This window comes from Calliphora vicina, chromosome 2, assembly GCF_958450345.1.
Source record: "Calliphora vicina chromosome 2, idCalVici1.1, whole genome shotgun sequence".
Lineage (NCBI taxonomy): Eukaryota > Metazoa > Arthropoda > Insecta > Diptera > Calliphoridae > Calliphora > Calliphora vicina.
Genome location: NC_088781.1, coordinates 140,536,978 through 140,557,554, shown reverse-complemented (window position 1 = coordinate 140,557,554; position 20,577 = coordinate 140,536,978). Strand labels below are relative to the sequence as shown.

Below are 20,577 nucleotides of genomic sequence, written 5' to 3'. Positions count from 1 at the left end.
TTTTATTTATAATTTACTTTTTTTAAATTTATTAGTGGAAAACATATTTTTGGTGAAAAAAAATGTTTTTCCCGAGTTTGACCCATTATAGGTCCAACTTACTATGGCGTTATATACGTCGTTGCAAAGGTCTTTGAAATACCTGTCATTAGATATCCATATTGTCTATATTAATGACTTAGTAATCTAGATATAGATTAAAAATTTGGTCAATCGAGGTTGTCCTAGTTTTTCCCTTATATCTCAGGCATGTCTGGCCGATTTTCTCGATTTCAACCGAACCGTGTAGATACCGCATATATTGATGTATGAATCTTGTATGTAAGTTATTTGGGGGCTATGGAAAGTTGATTTCAACATACAGGTGGACAGACGGACATATCTACGTCGACTTTGTGGGGTCGCAAATATAGAAATTACAAACGGAATGACACTCATGGTGAAGGGTGTAAAAAGGACTGCAATTTTTTACAAAAATACATTTTTATGACATCCAAATAACTCTTACTTTATAGATCATTTATAGAATGTTATGTTATGTTATATGATACCCTATGTGGCATCACTTCTGTGTATATGAAACCTATTTGTGTTGAATTTTATTTGAATACGAACATTTTTAAGAAATCTATACTCATTAAAATGATTTTCTGAAGTAGGCTTTATATGGGAGCTATGACTAATTCACTATACAACAAAATCAATTTTTTTACAAAATTACAAGGTCCGACCGATAAATAATTGATAAAAAATAAAAATTTGATAGAGGAGACAAAAAAAAAGACACGTGTATCGGAGTTTTAAAAGTTTATATCTGAATTTCATTTGAGGGCGGGTTAAAGTTTCCCAGAATCCATGTGATCCTTACATTTTAGGTATAAATTGTGTTCAGCAAATTTATGTAAAATGTTAAGGAGAACATTTTTGTAGAATATGTTAACCCTCTAAATCCTCAAGGCATGTTTCTTTTTTGTCGTTCTTTTAAAAGAGAACAAAAAACACCATTAAAACCGGGATTTAAGGGGTTAAAATGTTCCGCAAAAATATTATCCGTGAAATTTTACTATAAGTCCCTGAATACACCAAAACGGAAAATTCAACCAGAAAGTCAGAAATAAGACACAACAAAAGAGAGCTTAGGGTTAATTTTGCTTATTTTAAAGAACCCCAAAAATTTAGCATGAACAAAATTGTTCAGATTTAACTAAAAAGCACTAATATCTCTATTATTTTAACTTCGATAGCAAATTTGGATAGGAAGTATTCATTAATTAATTTTTTTTAGTTCTAGGCAATTCCACTTCATTACCATACAATGTCCAGCATATTTTAGCTATAAGCGTTCTTCATCACAAAATTTGGTGAGGCGAGTTCGACTTATATAAAACTTAGTTTTGCTGAATTTGGTTTGGATATCTATATAACTAAGATATTTATGAGAGCTTAACTATTTTCAGATAGGGCAATCGTAGGGGGGCTAGGAGGAATAATAGACCGTTTCTAACCAAATTCAAAAGGCTTTGTCCTTGGGGCAATGGAAGAACTTGTATCAAATTTTGTAGAATTATCTATGAAATTGCGACCTGTAGTTTGATTACAAGGTTTACATGGACGGACAGACGGACGGACATCGCTAAATCGACTCAGAAAGTGATCCAGAGCAGATTGGTATACTTTAATGTGGGTGTTGGGACAATATTTCTGCACGTCATAAACATCAGCACAAACCAAATATACCCTCCCACTATAGTGTTGTGGGGTATAAATAGTATTTTTTTAATCAAAAATTCAATTTATCACAAACATTATTTTTTTTCCAAAAAACCAATTTTCCGTTATTTAATCTTGGGCGTATCTTAAAAACATCTAATCTAAGAGCGATTATATTACAACATTATGGCAATATGACATGATAGGATACCTTGTAAATCCACTAAATATATTTTCACAGTTGTTCAGTTCAAGTCCTAGTTTCAACACAAAGAGAAAAAAATATAGTTGTATATGTTTGTTGTATCCATTTTAATATTATTACAAGTTTTTTACCAATATTATATTAAATAACTATATGTTTATGGCAATCATGTTAATGATGAATCATAATATGTTGTTCTCAGATTAATATGGTATAATCTTTCAACATAAAAACATATACAGCCCAATTATGAATAAAAAAGTCCGCGGAAGTTTGTTCCCCGGGAGTTTTTTCCCATTGAATTTGAATAGGAAAATTGAGAAAAGGGAAAAAACTCCCAGGGAATTTATATTCATAATTGGGCTGATACTTATTTACTAATATCTGCTACAATCATGTGAATTGTTATTTTATCATATCATGGTTGCCACAATCATGTAAATCATTACAATAACCATATGTCACGTTTGATATTTTCAATTAAAAATTCTCATTAAATTTTCCCATTTCTTATTCACAGGAGTTGAATGCATACAAATAGGTGTTCCACCCTTCTTCCAATGTATTTCCTGCACTCGTAGTCAGCGTATCAATGGCACTCTCTGTGTAGATATCGATGAATGTGAGCTGTATCAACCCTGTGATCCAAAATCGACTTGTGTTAATCAAAATCCTGGATTTAGATGCGAACCCTGTCCCTTGGGCTATAGTGGCATGCATGTTCATGGTAAATGTTTAGTAAATAGTTAATGGTTTTGTATGAAATTAACATGTCTGTTTTAATACCAAAGGATACTATGCTGAATACTGGACCATAAATTATCAGAAACAGACTTGTTATGATGTGGATGAATGTCAAAATGGTATGGCGCGATGTGGACCGAACTCGGCGTGTGTTAATACAATGGTAAGTTATCAAAAATACCTTACTGTCTTGGAATTACTAAATATAATTCCACCACAATATAATAATGAAAGCGACGAATTTTACTTTTCATTCATTCAATCTCTGGTTATTTTTTATCGTGACGATAAACTGACAGTTCTCATACAAAAAAAATGTTAATCGAAGGTTTATCGTTACGAAAAACGATAACCAGATATTGAGAAAATGGGGGTTAGAGTCCCATTAAATATAATTTCTAATTAAAATTTTGTTTTCTTACTAGGGCTCCTATCAATGTAAATGTCGTGAAGGCTATGTTTCCAATGGCACCTCAAATTGCTTTCCCATAGCCGATATGTGTCCTGATGGCACCATCTGTAATAGTAATGCCAATTGCGTACTATCCGATAATTATAAATACAGATGCAAGTGTAAAGTGGGTTGGGCCGGAAATGGTTTAGTATGTGGTCGCGATCGTGATTTGGACAGTTGGCCAGACATGCAATTGCCCTGCTCAGAATTGCACTGTAATCGTGACAATTGTATCGATTTACCCAATTCGGGACAAGAAGATGCCGACAATGATGGCATTGGTGATGGTTGTGATGATGATGCGGATGGCGATTTGATTTCGAATGACAAGGATAATTGTCCGTTTGTATACAATGTAGATCAATTGGATTCCGATCATGATGGTGTGGGTGATGCCTGTGATAATTGTCCATTTGTGCCGAATCGTAAGCAGTTGGATACAGATGATGATACGTTGGGCAATGATTGTGATGATGACATGGACAATGATACGATAATTAATGAGTATGATAATTGTATGTTGGTGCCCAATCCAAATCAAATGGATATGGATGGTGATGGTATAGGTGATGTCTGTGATAATTGTCCCAGTATTTCGAATCCCTCACAAGAGGATCGCGACAATGATTTGTTGGGTGATGCTTGTGATAGTGAGATAGATGGTGACAATGATGGTATACAGGATAGTGAGGACAACTGTCCTATGGTCAGTAATGCTGACCAGTTGGATACCGATAATGATGGCAAGTAAGTGTTAGCTGGGGAAATCTTTCTAGAGAACAATTAATCAATGTTGTGTTTTTCTTAGGGGAGATGCCTGTGATGATGATATGGATGGTGATGGTGTGCCCAATTATAGAGACAATTGTCCTTTGGCCAAAAATCCCAATCAATTGGATTTAAACAGTGAGTTTTGATAGCAATAATGTTTTTTAGATTGTGAATTTACAATTGCTTTGTTTTACTTTAGAAAACGGCAAAGGCGATTTGTGTGAATACGATGAAGATGACGATGGCACTCCCAATATTATAGACAATTGTCCCAATAATTCCATGATCTATTCCACTGATTTCCGTACTATACGCTCTGTGATATTGGATCCTGAGGGAGAAGCTCAATTAGATCCCAATTGGGAAGTTCATGCCAATGGCTCGGAAATTATACAAACTTTGAATAGTGATCCCGGTCTTGTGGTGGGTCATGATGCTTTTGGTGGCGTAGACTTTGAGGGTACTTTCTATGTCAATGATGACACCGATGATGATTATGTGGGTTTCATATTCAGTTATCAAAGTAATCGCAAATTTTACATTGTCATGTGGAAAAAGAACACACAAACTTATTGGCATTCCACACCCTTCCGAGCATCCGGAGAGCCAGGTATACAAATTAAATTGGTGGATAGTATAACGGGACCAGGATCCATGTTGCGCAATAGTTTGTGGCATACAGGAGACACTAAAGATCAAGTGAGACTATTATGGAAAGATCCCATGAATATCGGCTGGAAGGAGAAAACTTCCTACAGATGGTCTCTTTTACATCGTCCCGCTATTGGTCTCATGCGTCTAAGGATGTTTGAGGGAGACAAGCTAATATTGGATTCTCACAATGTGTATGATTCCACATTGAAGGGTGGCCGTTTGGGGGCTTTCTGTTTCTCACAACAAATGATTATTTGGTCGGATTTGATATATAAATGTAACAGTAAGTATTTTTATATAGTTTTCTTGGAATATCATATACTTTATTTTGGAATATGCTTTTGTTTTATTTTAGCACGCGTTCCCGCCTTGGTGTACAATGATTTACCCGGTCATCTGAAACAGAAAGTAGAAATTGATAGATAATTTACTTTCAGTCATTTTAAATGCTGTGTAGAAATTATTTAAAAATTTTCTTAAATACAACTTGGTGCTACGAGTCCTGTTCTTCTCTGTTACTCTTAATTAACAAAATAACAATTATACGTAATTATAAGTTCAACTGAAATTGCCATAATTTGTACTAGTTATATGAAACGAAATATATGTATTTAATAAATAAAATGAGATTAGATAAAACTGTATGTGATTTGTAGTTGAATTAACTAACTAATCATCAATTTGGAAATTGAAAGGAAACTTACAGATTTTGTTTAAAAGCCTTTAAAATGGTGAGTACTTGGATATCTTTCTTGTCGGAATATTAATTGTCGTAAGAGAAATTATAAACAGATATCTGTTATTAGTGTACTAGATGAAGATTATATACCACTGAATTTTGCTATTAAACCAGTTCTCGATATTTTGTTTCCTCAAAATGTTTCATATTAATATGGCTTATGTTTTGAATGTTCTAACTTAGGTTAGAAAAATTCACGGGAACCGCAAACGACCTTCTACGTCAAACTTCTAATCCTATCTATTCTTTTGCAGATGACAGTAACATTTGCCATTTATATTCATTCAGTTGTAGACCTGTCGGGGATTGGGTCAATTAGGCAAAACACGAATAATTCCCTTAATCTGGAACAATCTCTGAATGGGATCGTGCTAATAGGGTCGCTTTCAACGCTCGCAATACACAGTGATGCATGTTGACACAAAAACGAACAACAGCCCATGATGCTTCGTCTGTATTTATGGGTGGTGTAAATATTGTGAAATCAGACGCTCTTGATGTTCAGAGCATGAGAATACATTGTAATGTCCACTGGTCTAACTAAACACATTTTTCAAGTGTCGAAAGAAGCATTCAAGTGTCTCGTTTATCTGAAACGGTATAGGAATTACTTCCTTCTGATCTCCTCACTATTTACACCACATATATCTGACCGAATATGGGCGGAGCTTGAAAGTATATTTTGGAGCTTCTCGACCGAGTACGGGAGGGGACGAAAACCGACAGTAGGGTATCCAACTCTATTGACTCGCTGGAGCTCCTACGCAATTCACTGTTATATCGGTACTACAATGAAATATGTTCTGATGAAATTAGTGTATTTGTTCCCGATATCCGCAGATTTTAACGTAATACAGGTTTTTCATCAAGTGGACCGCACAACACACAACAGGGAAAATTCGTTATTTAGTCGTACTGTCAGTGAGTGGAACAAACTTCACGCTGAAGTCTTTCCTGTCATTTTCAATGTAGGAAATTTCAAATCGAATGTCCTCTCTCCCATAACTTATTTTCCTAGTTCCAAAGCGATACTAATACAAAAAATAATGTAGATTATCTTTATCCCAAAAACTAGCTCTGAACGACTTACAATCAAAATCAACATTGATTTCTCCTTACAGAAAATTTTAAAATTTACATCCAAATACTGAATGAAAATTATCTTATCTCACTTGAAGTCGGTTTATTTTAACTCGTTATAAGAACAGCAAACATAAATATAACTTTGTAATCACTAGAATCTAGCCAATATTTTGGCTAGATTTCCAAATCTCAATTTTCCATGTCTGGTCACAAAAAACAAAACTTTGCAGTAATAAACCAAAGCATATCTTTAGGGGCATATTAAAAAATGTTGGTGATGGGCCAATGAAAAAAAGTAGAAAATTTACCTACAAATTCTAAATGAAAATTATCTTATCTCACTTAATTAAACACGGTTTAGTTTAACTGGTTATATGCGCAGCAATCATATAAATAGTATATATAAAAGAACATTTTTGGCTAGATTTCAAAATCTTAATTTTCCATGCCTGATAACTACAAAAATCATGGTAGGAAAAAACATGGCATACCTTTAGGAGCATATTAAAAATTGTTGGTGTTGACCAGAGAAAAATCGTTTAAATTATGCATAATTAATTAATTATTAATCTTGTATAATTAGTGGATTTTTTAAGAAATAGTATAATATAAAAAAAAGTACATAATAATAAAAACCTATTTGTTGAAAACAATTTTAACCATATTTGTGTTTTTATATTACTATAAATAAAACAGATAAAGTCTAGTACTAGATATTTGTAAAACTTTTCTTCCATTGTGTTCGAATATAAATAAATACTTACATTTAATATACTATAGCCACTGTGTTGTACATTACAATGTGTGTTAATTAAATAATTACGAAAATTTCTAATTAAATCAGAGTCAATTAGAGTTTATTTGTTAATTGTTTTTCAGTTTTTATTTTGAGAACGTAAACTACACAGCTAGAAAAAATATTGAATAACATTTTAGTTTTATATCAGATTTTTTTTCTTTCAATTTTTTTTGGTAATAATGATGTTAATTAATATGTATATGTAGGTATGTTTTGTATATTATAATGTTTATTTATAACGTTTTTTTAATTTGGGATTTCATAGAAGTTTTTTTAAGCTTCCAAATTTCGTAATTATTATAAATATCAAATGTAACAAAACTAAAAAGTATTTTTTGGATATAATTGTTGGTATATTATAAATATGTATGTATCTTTTTATGTATAAGAATTGAATCAATTAAAAATTAATATTTAGTTGTTTGTTTGTGTATTTTTATAGGCAATTTGTTGCATTTAAACAATTTTCTTTTATTTAAGCTGATTTGAAACTAAGTTTGTTTTTTCAATTTATTGTCATTTATTTTCTTTCTTTTATTTTATACTTAAACTATTAAGTATGTATTTACAAAAACAAATATTATTATAAACTTTAAAGCTTTTATAGCTTTTAAGGGCCTTTCCACATAACTTTTGTTTTTAAAAAAGCTTTAAAGTTTTATTTTGCATTTAAATTTGAACTCGTTCGTGTTTTCCTTTTTGTTTTGGTGGGGGAGTTGACAATGTAACAGAAAATTGTTATTATTTGGCAATTTTTTTACTTTTATTTTATTTAATAATCATTAATTGCTAATTTAATTAATTAATAATATAATTTGTTTAAATTATAACATTCTTACTTGACAATTATTTTGTTTTTATTAAATTTCTTTTGCTATAAATACAAATTATTTATTTTTTATATTTTTTTTATCAATATATTTACATTGTAAATATTTTTGTGGGTTTGGTAATTGAATTTCGGTTTGAGATGTTTTCAATTTTTTTCTTTTTAAGACTTGGAAGAAGGGCAGATATAATGTTGGCTAAATTTAAAGGAAATTCGTGAGAGTTGTACTTTTTGTTAAATGTAAGATTTTGAAAAGAGCACAAAAGTTAAAATTAAAAGTTTTGTATTCTGGGGTATATTTTTTTAAACATATTTTAGAGAAGACAAGAGACACGTGCTTCTGGAATGGAGCGAACACATCTGTCTGTACAAAAATAAATTGCTTAACTAAGCAGCACGTCGTGTTTCTGTTTCTTTTCTGTTTAAGTTACAAATAACTAAATTCTGCTACTTTGAATGACTGACTATGCTGTGATTGTAGTGCTGTTTTAGATATCTTATTCCTTGTCATGGCCATTGGCTCCTAATTCCAGCAGTTCATGGGGTTCAGCATTTAACTTAAAACAAAGGAATGTTAACATTATTTAATTACGAAAGATAATAGATCAACTTACTCTGTCTACATTTTGCAAATCCTTTTTGGATAAATGATTCACTAAAATTGTACCCAAAGCATCACACATAACATTAATGGTGGTACGGAAACGATCTCTGTAAAAGTTTTACAAACAAACAAGCAAAATTAACAAAGTTCTTTATTTTTCTTTAAAACAATTTAAACTTACAGCAGCCAATCAACGGCTATAATGAGGGACACATCTTTAGGTTCCAAACCTACGGTATCCAATACCATTACCATTGTTACAAGACCAGCTTGTGGTATACCGGCCGCACCTATGGAGGCAGCTGTGGCCGTAATACTAACCGCCACAATGGTGCCAAACGAATAGCTCATCTCTCTGTATTGGGCAATGAAAAGAGCCGCCACCGCTTCATACAAAGCCGTACCATCCATATTGATGGTGGCACCCACGGGTATAACGAAACGTGTTACACGAGGATCAATACCCATGCCATCCAAACATTTGATGGTCAAGGGCATGGTGGCTGAACTGGAACCGGTGCCAAATGCTGTGGCCAAGACCTGACTGAGTTTAGCAATGTAGGGATAGGGTAAACGGCGCGTGCCCAAGAAGAATATAACAGCAATGGTACCTGTAGTAAAAAGGAAAATGCAGATTTAAAAACGAGTTCTTTCTCTTAGAGTTTTATTGAGTTGTGCACTTACCAAAACCGTGCAGGAATAGACCCAGCATAACAGTTATAAAGTACCAACCCAGCGATTGTATGGTATCGGTTATGGAGTCCATTTCAATAATTTTGGCAGCAATCAAGAAGCCCACACCTAAAGGTGAAATCCTAAAAGAGGAACACAAATTGTTGGTGAAAACTTAATAAAAACTGATTTTTTTTGAAGAAAACAGTGAAAAATCTCTTTTACGGTGTATTTCCCTAAACGTTCCTAAATAAATGGAATTGAAACGGTAAATATTTCAACTTTGTCAATGGAAATGAAATCAATAACTCCCAGTAAATATCAATTTGTAAAAAACACACCTGTATATTTTATTTCAACGTTCCTATGAAAATGGTCTTGGAACAAATTAATTTTTTGATTTTGCAGCAAGCTAATACTGAAAATTGTTACTAACACTAATAGATATCTATTTCTAATAAAATCCATGAAAATTAAAAATGTTTTTTGAAACGTTCCTATGGAAATTGAATTGAAACATAATAGATTTAATTCGAAAAGCTTAATAAATTACTTCTAATGCACAAATGTATATAATTTTCTTTCAAATTTCCAAATTTTCTTAAACGTTCAATATTTAATTTCAACGTTCCTATGAAAATGGTATTGGAACAAATGAAACATAATCATTTTTTATATATTTTACTGGAAAAGTTAATAAATCAATTCTAATGCACAAATGTATTAAATTTTCTTTTAAATTTAAAAATTTTCTTAAACGTTCCTATAGAAATGGAATTGAAACGGTAAATATTTCAACTTTGTCAATGGAAATGAAATCAATAACTCCCAGTAAATATCAATTTGTAAAAAACGCACCAATATTCAATATTTCATTTCAACGTTCCTATGAAAATGGTAATGGAACAAATAAAATTTTCAAATTTTGAAGAAAACTAATACTGAAAATTATAACTAACACTAATAGATATCGATTTTTAATAAAATCCATGCAAATTAATAATGTTTTTTGAAACGTTCCTATGGAAATGGAATTGAAACATAATAAATTTTATTCAAAAAGCTTAATAAATCACATTTTTATATATTTTATTGGAAAAGCTTAATAAATCACTTTTAATGCTCAAATGTATAAAATTTTCTTAAACGTTCCTATAGAAATGGAATTGAAACGGTAAATATTTCAACTTTGGCAATGGAAATGAAATCAATAACTCCCAGTAAATATCAATTTGTAAAAAACGCACCAATATTCAATATTTTATTTCAACGTTCCTATAAAAATGGTAATGGAGCAAATTAAATTTTATGATTTTAAAGCATACTAATACTGAAAATTATAACTAACACTAATAGATATCGATTTCTAATAAAATCCTTGCAAATTAATAATGTTTTTTGAAACGTTCCTATGGAACGTTAAACGGTAAAAAGCTCAATAAATCACTTCTAATGCACAAATTTATTAAATTTTCCTTAAAATTTCCAAATTTTCTTAAACGTTCCTATAGAAATGGAATTGAAACGGTAAATATTTGAACTTTTTCGGTGGAAATGAAATCAAGCACTCCCAATAAATACCAATTTGTAAAAGCCATGCCTATATTTAGTTTTTTTTCCAACGTTCCTATGAAAATGGTATTGGAACAAGTTAATTTTTTTGATTTTGAAGCAAACTAATACTGAAAATTGTAATTAACACTAACAGATATAGATTTTTAATAAAATCCATGCAAATTTAAAATGTTTTTTTAAACTTTGCTATGGAAATGGAATTGAAACCATTTTGATCTGTTTTACTTACCAAATAACCCAGGATGTAATGGTCATCATAGCTTCACTCAATGTCGTAAAGAAATCCTGCAACAATTGACCCTTCTCACGCATTCTGCCAATGGTGGTGCCCAAAATAACGCTGAACATCACAAGACCCAAGACATTAGAACCCTCACGTTGAGTGGGTTTGAAACCCCATTGTTCCATAGGCACTGAAATAGAAGGAAATTTTAATAAAGCAAATAATTTGGAATAAATAAGATTCAAAGACATCAAGGGCATTGAAATGTTTAGGTGAATAATTAAATTTTAAAAGACCGATGAAATATTTGTTTCAATAGTTCTATAAAATTGGAATCAATGAGAACCAAACACAGCGTCAGGATATTAACACCAAATCTCTCAACAAAGAGTTCAAAATAAACAAATGAATTTTCTTTTTGTGTGCACAATCTCCAATTGTATTCTTTTGATAAGTTTTACGTGTGTTACTGACAATCGTGTTGTGTGCATCTGAATAGTCGATCGCGATCGGCCTCTAGTTCCGAGCACTGATTCTGCAGCAGTGCTCTAATAATGTGAATTAGGAAATATATTATAACAGTTGTAAGATCAATGACAATAAGCCTTCAATGCCAATGATATTAAAAAGTAATCAAATATATAAATGTAGGTACTTACAGGATGGTACAATACTGGTATTTTCAAAAATTTCTGTACGATGCTGAAATTAAAAAAAAAAATTAAAACAGTCAGTAAAATATAATCAGTAATTGAGTGTAATAATGATATATCACAGATACTTATTATTACAAAACACTTCAACACACATTTGACAAAAATTGAGACCTTTGCCCGTTTTCATTACAAAATTTACATTGTCTCCATTATGTTTAAATCATTACAATCACTAAAATGTTGTGATTTAATTAAAGAAAAAAAAACACAGAAATTTATATAAAAGTGGATGGATGTAAATGTCAACAACGAATTTAATTCTATGCATTCTATAGATATTTTTATGTCTATATAAGCTGTCAGTTCAGCTCTAAAATGGCATGAAATCTGGCCCCATATGGGTATGGTTGTGACAGCAAATTATTACAAATGATACTTTGTCAGTATGAATTTTGCAATTGTAATTGAAAAATAAGCCACCACAAACAACAGTAACAGAAAATACGCAATGACTGTGATTTTTTTAAATTGAATTGAAGAAGACAAAACAGACCCTAAAATTATTATCATTATTATTATTATTACGCACTAAGAGTTTAAAAATCAACTCTATCTCGTACGTGACAATCTGTGTATCACAGCTTAAAATCCTGATGATGATCAAATCATTTAATCAGACAAGTGATTCTATGCAAGTTGGGGTTTTTGCATTTTAAAACATAAATTGAATGATTGCTGGGTGCTGTTGTTGGTGGTGGTTCTTGTTAATATTAAAATTAACAAACCCATTAATAAAAAATTGTTGTTGACAGAGTGACTAGCGTGAAGTACATGTTTCCGATTATTTTATTATTTTCCAAAAAAGAAAAAAATGTGTTAAAGAGCTTTTTTTCATTTGTTAAACCTACCTGGAACATGGTGGATTGTATAATATTGTCGGTGAACATGTTTCTGTAATAAGATTTTATTTTATTTTTATTAAAAATCACCTTATTTGAAATTATTGTTTTTATAATTGTCCCTCACCTAATTAAATCCATTAGAGTATCGGGTGTTAGCACTTTAGAGGCCTTATCCACTGATTCCATACGTGTTTCCACAATTTTAGCACCTTGTCCCGGTCTTATGGTGGTTACCAAACAAATACCCAGTACTACAGCTGAGACTGTGGTAATAAAGTAATACGCAATGGCTCTGGAAAATTGTATTAAGATTTATTTATAGATTTATATAATTATAATGTTTATATAGATTGTTACCTGGTGGCAATTTTACTGGACATACTCAAGTCCAGACCACCTATGGCACTGGTGATTGATGAGACCAACAATGGCACAATTAGACATTTTAACATACTGAAAAGAAATTGATTTCCAAAAAAATATAGTAAATGTTTAGGCTAAAGGGATAAGTTAGACAACGATATTGGGATAATCGAGAGAAATATAAATAAGAGTCAATTCTTAAATGAAGGTTTCATAACATTCTCACACACTAAAAAATTTTTTCCATGAAATATTAGATTTGGAAACTATTATCCATTTTTAACAAACAGAATAGGAATCGATTTGCATTAAAGGATATTCTATATATTGCAGTAATAGATTTAAAAACCAGGACAGCCTCGATTTTTGACCTATTCTTGATCTATATCTGAATTACTAAGTTATTAATATAGACAATATGGATATCTAATGTAAAATATTTCAAAGACCTTTGCAACGGTGTATATAAGGCCATAGTAAGTCGGACCTACAGTGGGTCATATTCGAGAAAAATATTTCTTAAACCGAATTTTTTGTTTCATATAAAAAAAAAATTTTTTGTCTTTAAATTTTTTTCACTAATAAATTTAAAAAAATTAAAAAAGAAATTTAAAAAAAATGTTCGCCATAAAATATTTTTCAATAATAAAAATAAACTCGAATTGGGAGTATGTATGATGTTGTCTATTGAACTTTCCGAATTGTCTATATTTTATCATCGATTTGTCGGCCAAATGGCCTCTGATTTTTTTTTTTAAATTTTCTGAAGAATCTTGACAATTCATTAGAACAGCTGATTGGAATAGGATTTGAGAGAATGATGTTATCTAATGAACATTCCAAATTGTCTTTATTTTATCATCGTCTTGCCAACAAAATTGCCTTTGATAACTTCAGCACCAGTAGAGATATTTGGAATTTTTGGTTGTTTTTAATATTGTTTTGTTTTTAAAAATAATAGCTTATAATTAATTTCTTCGTTTTTTAACTGAAATAGAGAAAATCAGTTTTAAAAGTTTGAGATTGAAGAAGTATTTGATTAGTATGTATTTTTAATATAAAACTATCAATATAGCGCCCCTGCTATATTTATCGGCAAATTTTTAAAGAATTTTTGTGAAATTAATCTCTGAATCTTGAATAAAATCAAACTGTTTGGAATTAGAATTTTTTAGGATTTTTTTTTGTCTCCGAATATTTTAATATTTTTGGGAAATTTTTATTTATTTTATCATAATTATCTGGCGGCCCTATATGTGTGTGTAAAACATGCTCATGACTAAAATACCAATCCGAAATTAATAAGATTCTTCTCGAATATTTATTATTGTCCTAAGTAGTTTGCTATTGAAAATCAGCAAAATCAATTTGGTTAAAAAAAAGTTGTGAACTAAACTGTAAGACAATTTCGACAAAATTAAATATTTTACCGAAATCATTTACAACTTTGATACTGATGGTTAGATTATTGTTCTCTTTTTGTATTAGTTTAATATTTTTCTAATAAGAATATATGTTGTTGTAGTTTTAATTACTGTACCATTTCAAACACTGTTAAAATTCGAATGGAGGACATCAATGTTGAAACGAGTGTAATTAATGCAATTCTAATTGTAGGTGAAAGGAATTGAAACATCGTCACAAGTTAATATTGTTTAAGAAGCAATTATTCTAACGATATTTAGTATTTATGTACCTTATTAGGTCTGAAACGCTTCAACATTTTAAAAATTAATCAGTTAAACTGTTTATAGTAAAATTTGTCGAAATTATTGGATTAATTAAAATCTAATAAAAAACCTTATTAAAACTCCTAGATTTTCTCACATATTTGGCAAAACATATTGGTGTAATATGAAGGGCTTGCTGAGTAACTCGATAAGCCAACCGAATTCGAAAACGGATTTTATCAGGCCTGTCACAGAATTCAATTCCGATCGAAAGTGGAATTAATTCCGTATTTCGCTTCATCAGAAAAAGTAAAACGAAAAATTCTTTCGGAATGAAATCACTTTCAGTTTTTGAAGTGGAATTGATGTTTTTTTTTAATTTTAATTAAAAACTTCACTTTTGTTTTAATATAAAAAACACTATCAAATTAAAATCTGAAATGCAGAATTATTAATTATTATACCCTTCACCTTCGTTAAAAGGATATATATAAGTTTATCATTCCGTTTGTAATCCAAATCTTCAATAATTCTGTCAGACATGCTTTCGAGAAGTTTGCTATTTAAAATCAGCAAAATCGGTCCTCAAATGGCTGAGATATGAGGAAAAAACTAAGACATCCTCGATTTTTTACATATATCATTAATATAGACAATATAGAATATTTCAAAGATCTTTGCAACGGCGTATATAAGACCATAGTAAGTTGGACCTACAATGGGTCAAAATCGGAAAAAATATTTTTTAATCCGAATTTTTTTTTCAACAAAAAAAAATTAATAAACAAAAAAATTTTTTAAATAAAAAATTTAAAAAACAAAATTTTTTTTTAAATTAAAAAAAAAAATTAATTTTAAAAATTCGAAAGGGTATATAAGATTCATAACAGCCGAATTTAGCTCTCTTACTTGTTTTTTATTAAAAAATTACACGGAATCTGAAGAACCTAAAACGAAATCAATCGGAATAAAAACTATGGAATTGAAATCATTCCAAATAAAAAGTGTGACAGGTCTGTATGTGTTAATTTTATTACTTTCATAAAATTCATATAATTTAAAAATTTTGTACAACTTAGAAGTCGTCTTTTTGCAATATATTGATTTTGTGACTTAACGAGTTACTGCACTAAGCCCTTCATATGAAAATTTGTTGCTTTTGTTCTGGTGGATTACTTTTGTTTCAAATTAAAGTGAACATTTCTACTGCATTAAACAATTTTCGAGATATAGAATCGATTGATTTTCAGTAGAAATAAACAAAGATAATTATTTATACATATATCTTTCAGTATTTGAAGCGAGCTTCAGTCACCTGTCTGTTTAATATTAAATATTGAAATAGTTTCATTGTATATTTATTTAACTAAAGTTGTTATCAAATGCGGAATTAGTTTTTAATATGTAAATAAAAAAATAAATTTTATCAAGAAAACAAACTGCTAAAAAAGTAAAATTTCATGTCAAGAGGAATTAGAAATGTAATAAATAACATTTTTTTAGAAAAATATAAAATTATAACAAAAAGAAAAACAACTTTCATACAAAAATTGTCATATATTCCTTCATAAATTTCAGAACAGATATCTATATAAATTCCTGACCGGGAAACCATTTAAAAATGATAGGAAATTTAACAAACTGATTTTTTTTTAATAATAATAATTGATTAGGGAGGCATTCTCAAGATTTGCATATAATAAAATTTGTTTGTTTGTTTAAATAAATTAATATAATATTACCCACTTATTCATAATATATTTTTAATTGTATAAAAGGATTATAAAACAAAATGTCCATACAAAATCTGTTTTATAAACCTGTAATAAATTTAAAAATTGATTATGGATAAGGCCCTTAATATTTACCAATGTGTAAATAATGTTTGCCAGATTTATGTTAAAAGTTATATGAAAATCTGGCATTACAAATACACATCCTTTTAAATATTTGAATTTATATAGTAGGGTTTCCTTTAAGACTGTTTCCCTTTTCCTCAACTATCCCATATTTTGTTGTCAAAATTTAAATATTTTTTTAATACAAATTTCAGTACTTACCGCAAAAAGATTTCACCAGGAAATGATATATACATAATTTCACGTTTTGACCATTCGCCTGTGCTGCTTTTAATAATGAAGCCTATAAGACCGCCCAGGAAGACACCAATGACCGTCAGCATGGTCAAGAGGTTCTCCTCCATGAAGGCTTTTAATTTATTATCTTTTTTCGGCCGCGTCATTTTGTGTGTTTTAAGTATTTAGTTGTGTGTGTTTTTTTTTTTTAAATTATATTTTACAAATGGCAGAGTTAAAATCCACAACAGAACTAGACCTCAAAGTCTAGATTTCTAAAGAAACCCTTAGCACTGTTTAATTTATTTTTTTACACAAATCACTGGTTAATAAACATTTAGAAAATGGTTGCTGTAAAAGTAAGTTTATAAAAATTAATATAAAATCATAAATATCCTTTTTATTATTAGGTAGGTATTTGTACTTGTATTTAATAATTTAACACGGTTTGTGGTTGAGCGGAATTTAGAAAACTTTCCATTAGCTTAGATGGTTTTTTTTAAATGTGCTAAATTTATTTATTTATTTTTTATTTATAATTCAAGTACTTGTCTCGTCTACGTTTAAAATAATACTAATTTTTGTTTTATACAAACCCTACAGTATCAGCCAAATCAAACATATTTTTTCAGTTTTTTATTTTATCAGGCATCAATCAAGGGGTAAAAGAGTGCTAAACTTTTGTTAAGTCTCAAAAAAATAAGTTTAGCAATGTTGAAAACAAAAGCTTTTACAACCCTCTTAAACATGCGCATTTTTATAACGCTCATTTAGCTCTCTTAAAAGTCTGTGGCAAAAATTAAGCTTTTATTTTGCTGAATTCTCTCACAGCTTCTGCTACAACAATAACAAGATCATTATGATGATTTGTAGGAATAGATCATATTAGAAAATAAACAAAAACAAACTACAACAAAAATAGATCACGTTCAAGTTTAATTATGAAAAGGTATCAAATTTAAACATGAAACCGGAAACTATAAAAACTAGTAGTAGTATTTACAAACACTTACATGTTTACATTGTTACAAATATTTACTACATGTCAACAGACATAGAAATATTTACATAAGTATATACATACCTATGTATACTATAAATACATATTTAAACATGCAACAATTGTTTACATTTCGTGTAATGTGAGACTAGTTCAACATTTTTCAAGTTATAGCTCAATAAAACAATTTATGCCACATTTTAACAAATTTACATCGTCTTGTATGTATGTATATTCAATTATGTGTATAAATATGTTTAGTTTAACAAAATGTTACTTTAACAAACAATGTAAACAATCTGAGCTTTTATTCGAAAATCCTATATTGTCATGTTAACATTTTTATTAATATTAAACATCATAATTCTAGAAGATATTTTACATATTTGCATAAATTAACAATGTATATAACCCAGCAAAGAAATTTGTTTGAATTAGGTTCCCACAGACTTCATAATTAATTATTCGATTAAATATTAGACAAAATTTGCGAATAATTCGTTTAAATTTAATTCCCTGCCATTTTTATTTTAAAAAATCGCGATTATTTACGATTTTTGGGTTTTATGAATTAAAAATTCTATGAAAAGTTCGCATTACACCCTCCCCACTATGGTGGTGTAGGGTATAAATATTGACTCTTGAAAAACTTGAGAAATTATTCATTTTCAGGTTTTTTCGAAAAGAATTATTTCGATTAAAAATTTAGTTTTTAAATTTTTTTTGGGAAATTTTTTGGTGAAAAAAAAATTCGGGTTAAAAAATATTTTTATTCAACACATTTTTATTTTAATTTATTAGTGATTTGACGATAAACATTTTTTTGGTTGAAAACAAAATTCGGTTTAAAAAATGATATTTTCGATTTTGATCCATTGTAGATCCGACTTACTATGGCGTTATATACGTCGTTGCAAAGGTCTTTGAAATGTCTATCATTAGATATCCATATTAACTATATTAATGACTTAGTAATCCAGATATAGATACAAAATAGGTCAAAATTCAAGGTTGTCCCGGTTTTTTCTTTATATCTCATCTATATGTGGGCCGATTTTCTTGATTTTAAATAGCAACCGATAAACTGCGTTCAAATACATTGATGTATGAATCATGTATGTAAGTTATTTGGTGGCAAAGTAAAGATTTCAAAATACAGACGGACAGACGGTCACGGTTAAAGCGACTCCGCTATCTGTAGCGATCTAGAATATATATACTTTGTGGGTTCGCAAATGAAAAATGTATAAATTACAAACCCTTGCTACTCATGATAAAGGTTATAAAAACAGTACGATCTTATTAACTTTTTCATTCCTCGTGTTGAGTTTGAATATTATTTTTAACAGGATAATGGATATCATTTTTAATTTCAAAAACTTCTCTCAAGTTACAGAATTGAAATAGTCTGACAGGCTTCCCAGATATAGAGTGAAGTCGAATCTGATAAATAAGATCGTTTTTGTGAAATTAAGATGTTTTCTTTAAAACTCAACGCAAATGAGAACTTTTTTAATACGTATTTTTATTTATAAAAGCTATTAAAAACGTTGCACTTCAGAGGTGCTCTACTTTGAGATCTTACAGATCCACGACTGGGGAGTGTGTGAGTTCGAATAACCCTCTACTACGTCAATGTGAAATTTCATTTCAATCGGATCAACCGGTTAATTACCCAAATATCTTGATTCTGCACCAATGCATCAATTCCGGCTAAAAATCCATAACCTCTTTATTTCTTCATAAAAATTATTGAAATTTGGTATTTGTATTAAGAATAACATAGCCGATCGATCGAAAAATATTTCCATGTTCAAATACAGGGTTTGGCCATTGCAATTGCACTTTATAAAATTCCTTACTTCAGATGATATTTACGTTTGATATGAGCAACTTATGTCGATTTAGAATTTATGGTTTGTTCCTCAAGTTTGAAAGTAAAGTCGAAAATAATTGAAATTGGATTCCTTTATAACGAACACTTTCTTTTGACTGAGTTCACGTTTGTTAAAATCTAAACAGCAAGTAACTAATTTTGAAATTTGTTTTCGAAGAATCGAAAATAGAGCAACCCAATTTTGTATAAAATGTTTTCGTTTACGTTGGAAAATAGTGTTTTTTTAAAGATTTTTTCTCAAAATTTGGTCATAATACTTTTAAATTAACAATTTTTTTTTCGCTTTTATTTAATTTAATAAAATTTGTTTCTGGGTTATCTCATCCATACATAACTTAGACCAATTATTGGTTATGTAGTTTATTAGTTAGCATCAGCTTTATAATAAATCATACATACAGCTAAACAATGTTTGCATATAGTACAGTGAGTGACAAATGGAAATAAACAATATTTATTTTTAATTTTGGCAGTAATAGATAATACAATTTCCATAAACATTAAATTGTTCCCCCTGAAGGCAAATTTCTTGCACAGTAATAATTTAAGCAACTATAAATACCTATATTTAATTTGTTCACATCCAACTTTATGATATATTTGAACTTATAAAAATACAGCTTTTAATAGTGGTCGAGAGTTGGATTTCGTTCATTCGTGGTACTAATAATAAAATAACTCTTCATACAGAGACGTTTAGAAAAATCTAACGATTCAGAAATGAATTTTAAACATATCTGGCCAATATATATACAAACAGAACAGATGCTTTTGAGTTAGTTGCGTAACCTTTTACAGAGAGCCAGAGAAAGTTCTTGACATGTTAAAGTGACAGATCCCTTTCATATAAAGTCAAGATAAAAAATCAGATCAGGTATAGCCTCCATTTATTAGTGTTATTGCTACGTTATGACAAAATTGTTAGTTAATTTTCTCAGAAAACTTTGTCTTG

The 20,577-nt window shown here is 29.7% G+C and overlaps 2 protein-coding genes across 4 annotated transcripts in view; one reads left to right on the top strand and one right to left on the bottom strand.

Moving 5' to 3' along the window:
- Positions 1-5,182, top strand: part of Tsp (Thrombospondin) — a 56,394-nt gene extending 51,212 nt beyond the window's left edge. For all 3 annotated transcript variants that reach the window (XM_065502276.1, XM_065502277.1, XM_065502278.1), the window contains 6 exons: positions 2,436-2,642; positions 2,707-2,822; positions 3,085-3,860; positions 3,922-4,019; positions 4,084-4,821; positions 4,894-5,182. In XM_065502276.1, coding sequence (XP_065358348.1) covers positions 2,436-2,642; positions 2,707-2,822; positions 3,085-3,860; positions 3,922-4,019; positions 4,084-4,821; positions 4,894-4,964 — 2,006 coding nt within the window. In that variant the 3' untranslated portion in view covers positions 4,965-5,182. The remainder of the gene's footprint in view (positions 1-2,435; positions 2,643-2,706; positions 2,823-3,084; positions 3,861-3,921; positions 4,020-4,083; positions 4,822-4,893) is intronic.
- Positions 5,183-7,216: 2,034 nt separating this feature from the next.
- Positions 7,217-20,577, bottom strand: part of Eaat1 (Excitatory amino acid transporter 1) — a 37,421-nt gene continuing 24,060 nt past the window's right edge. The window contains exons 2-11 of the mRNA XM_065502273.1: positions 16,714-17,079; positions 12,978-13,073; positions 12,745-12,912; positions 12,627-12,669; positions 11,722-11,764; positions 11,069-11,252; positions 9,277-9,407; positions 8,774-9,203; positions 8,603-8,699; positions 7,217-8,545 (exon numbers count right to left, since the gene is read on the bottom strand). Of these exons, the coding sequence (XP_065358345.1) occupies positions 8,486-8,545; positions 8,603-8,699; positions 8,774-9,203; positions 9,277-9,407; positions 11,069-11,252; positions 11,722-11,764; positions 12,627-12,669; positions 12,745-12,912; positions 12,978-13,073; positions 16,714-16,895 (1,434 nt within the window). The 5' untranslated portion in view covers positions 16,896-17,079 and the 3' untranslated portion in view covers positions 7,217-8,485. The remainder of the gene's footprint in view (positions 8,546-8,602; positions 8,700-8,773; positions 9,204-9,276; positions 9,408-11,068; positions 11,253-11,721; positions 11,765-12,626; positions 12,670-12,744; positions 12,913-12,977; positions 13,074-16,713; positions 17,080-20,577) is intronic.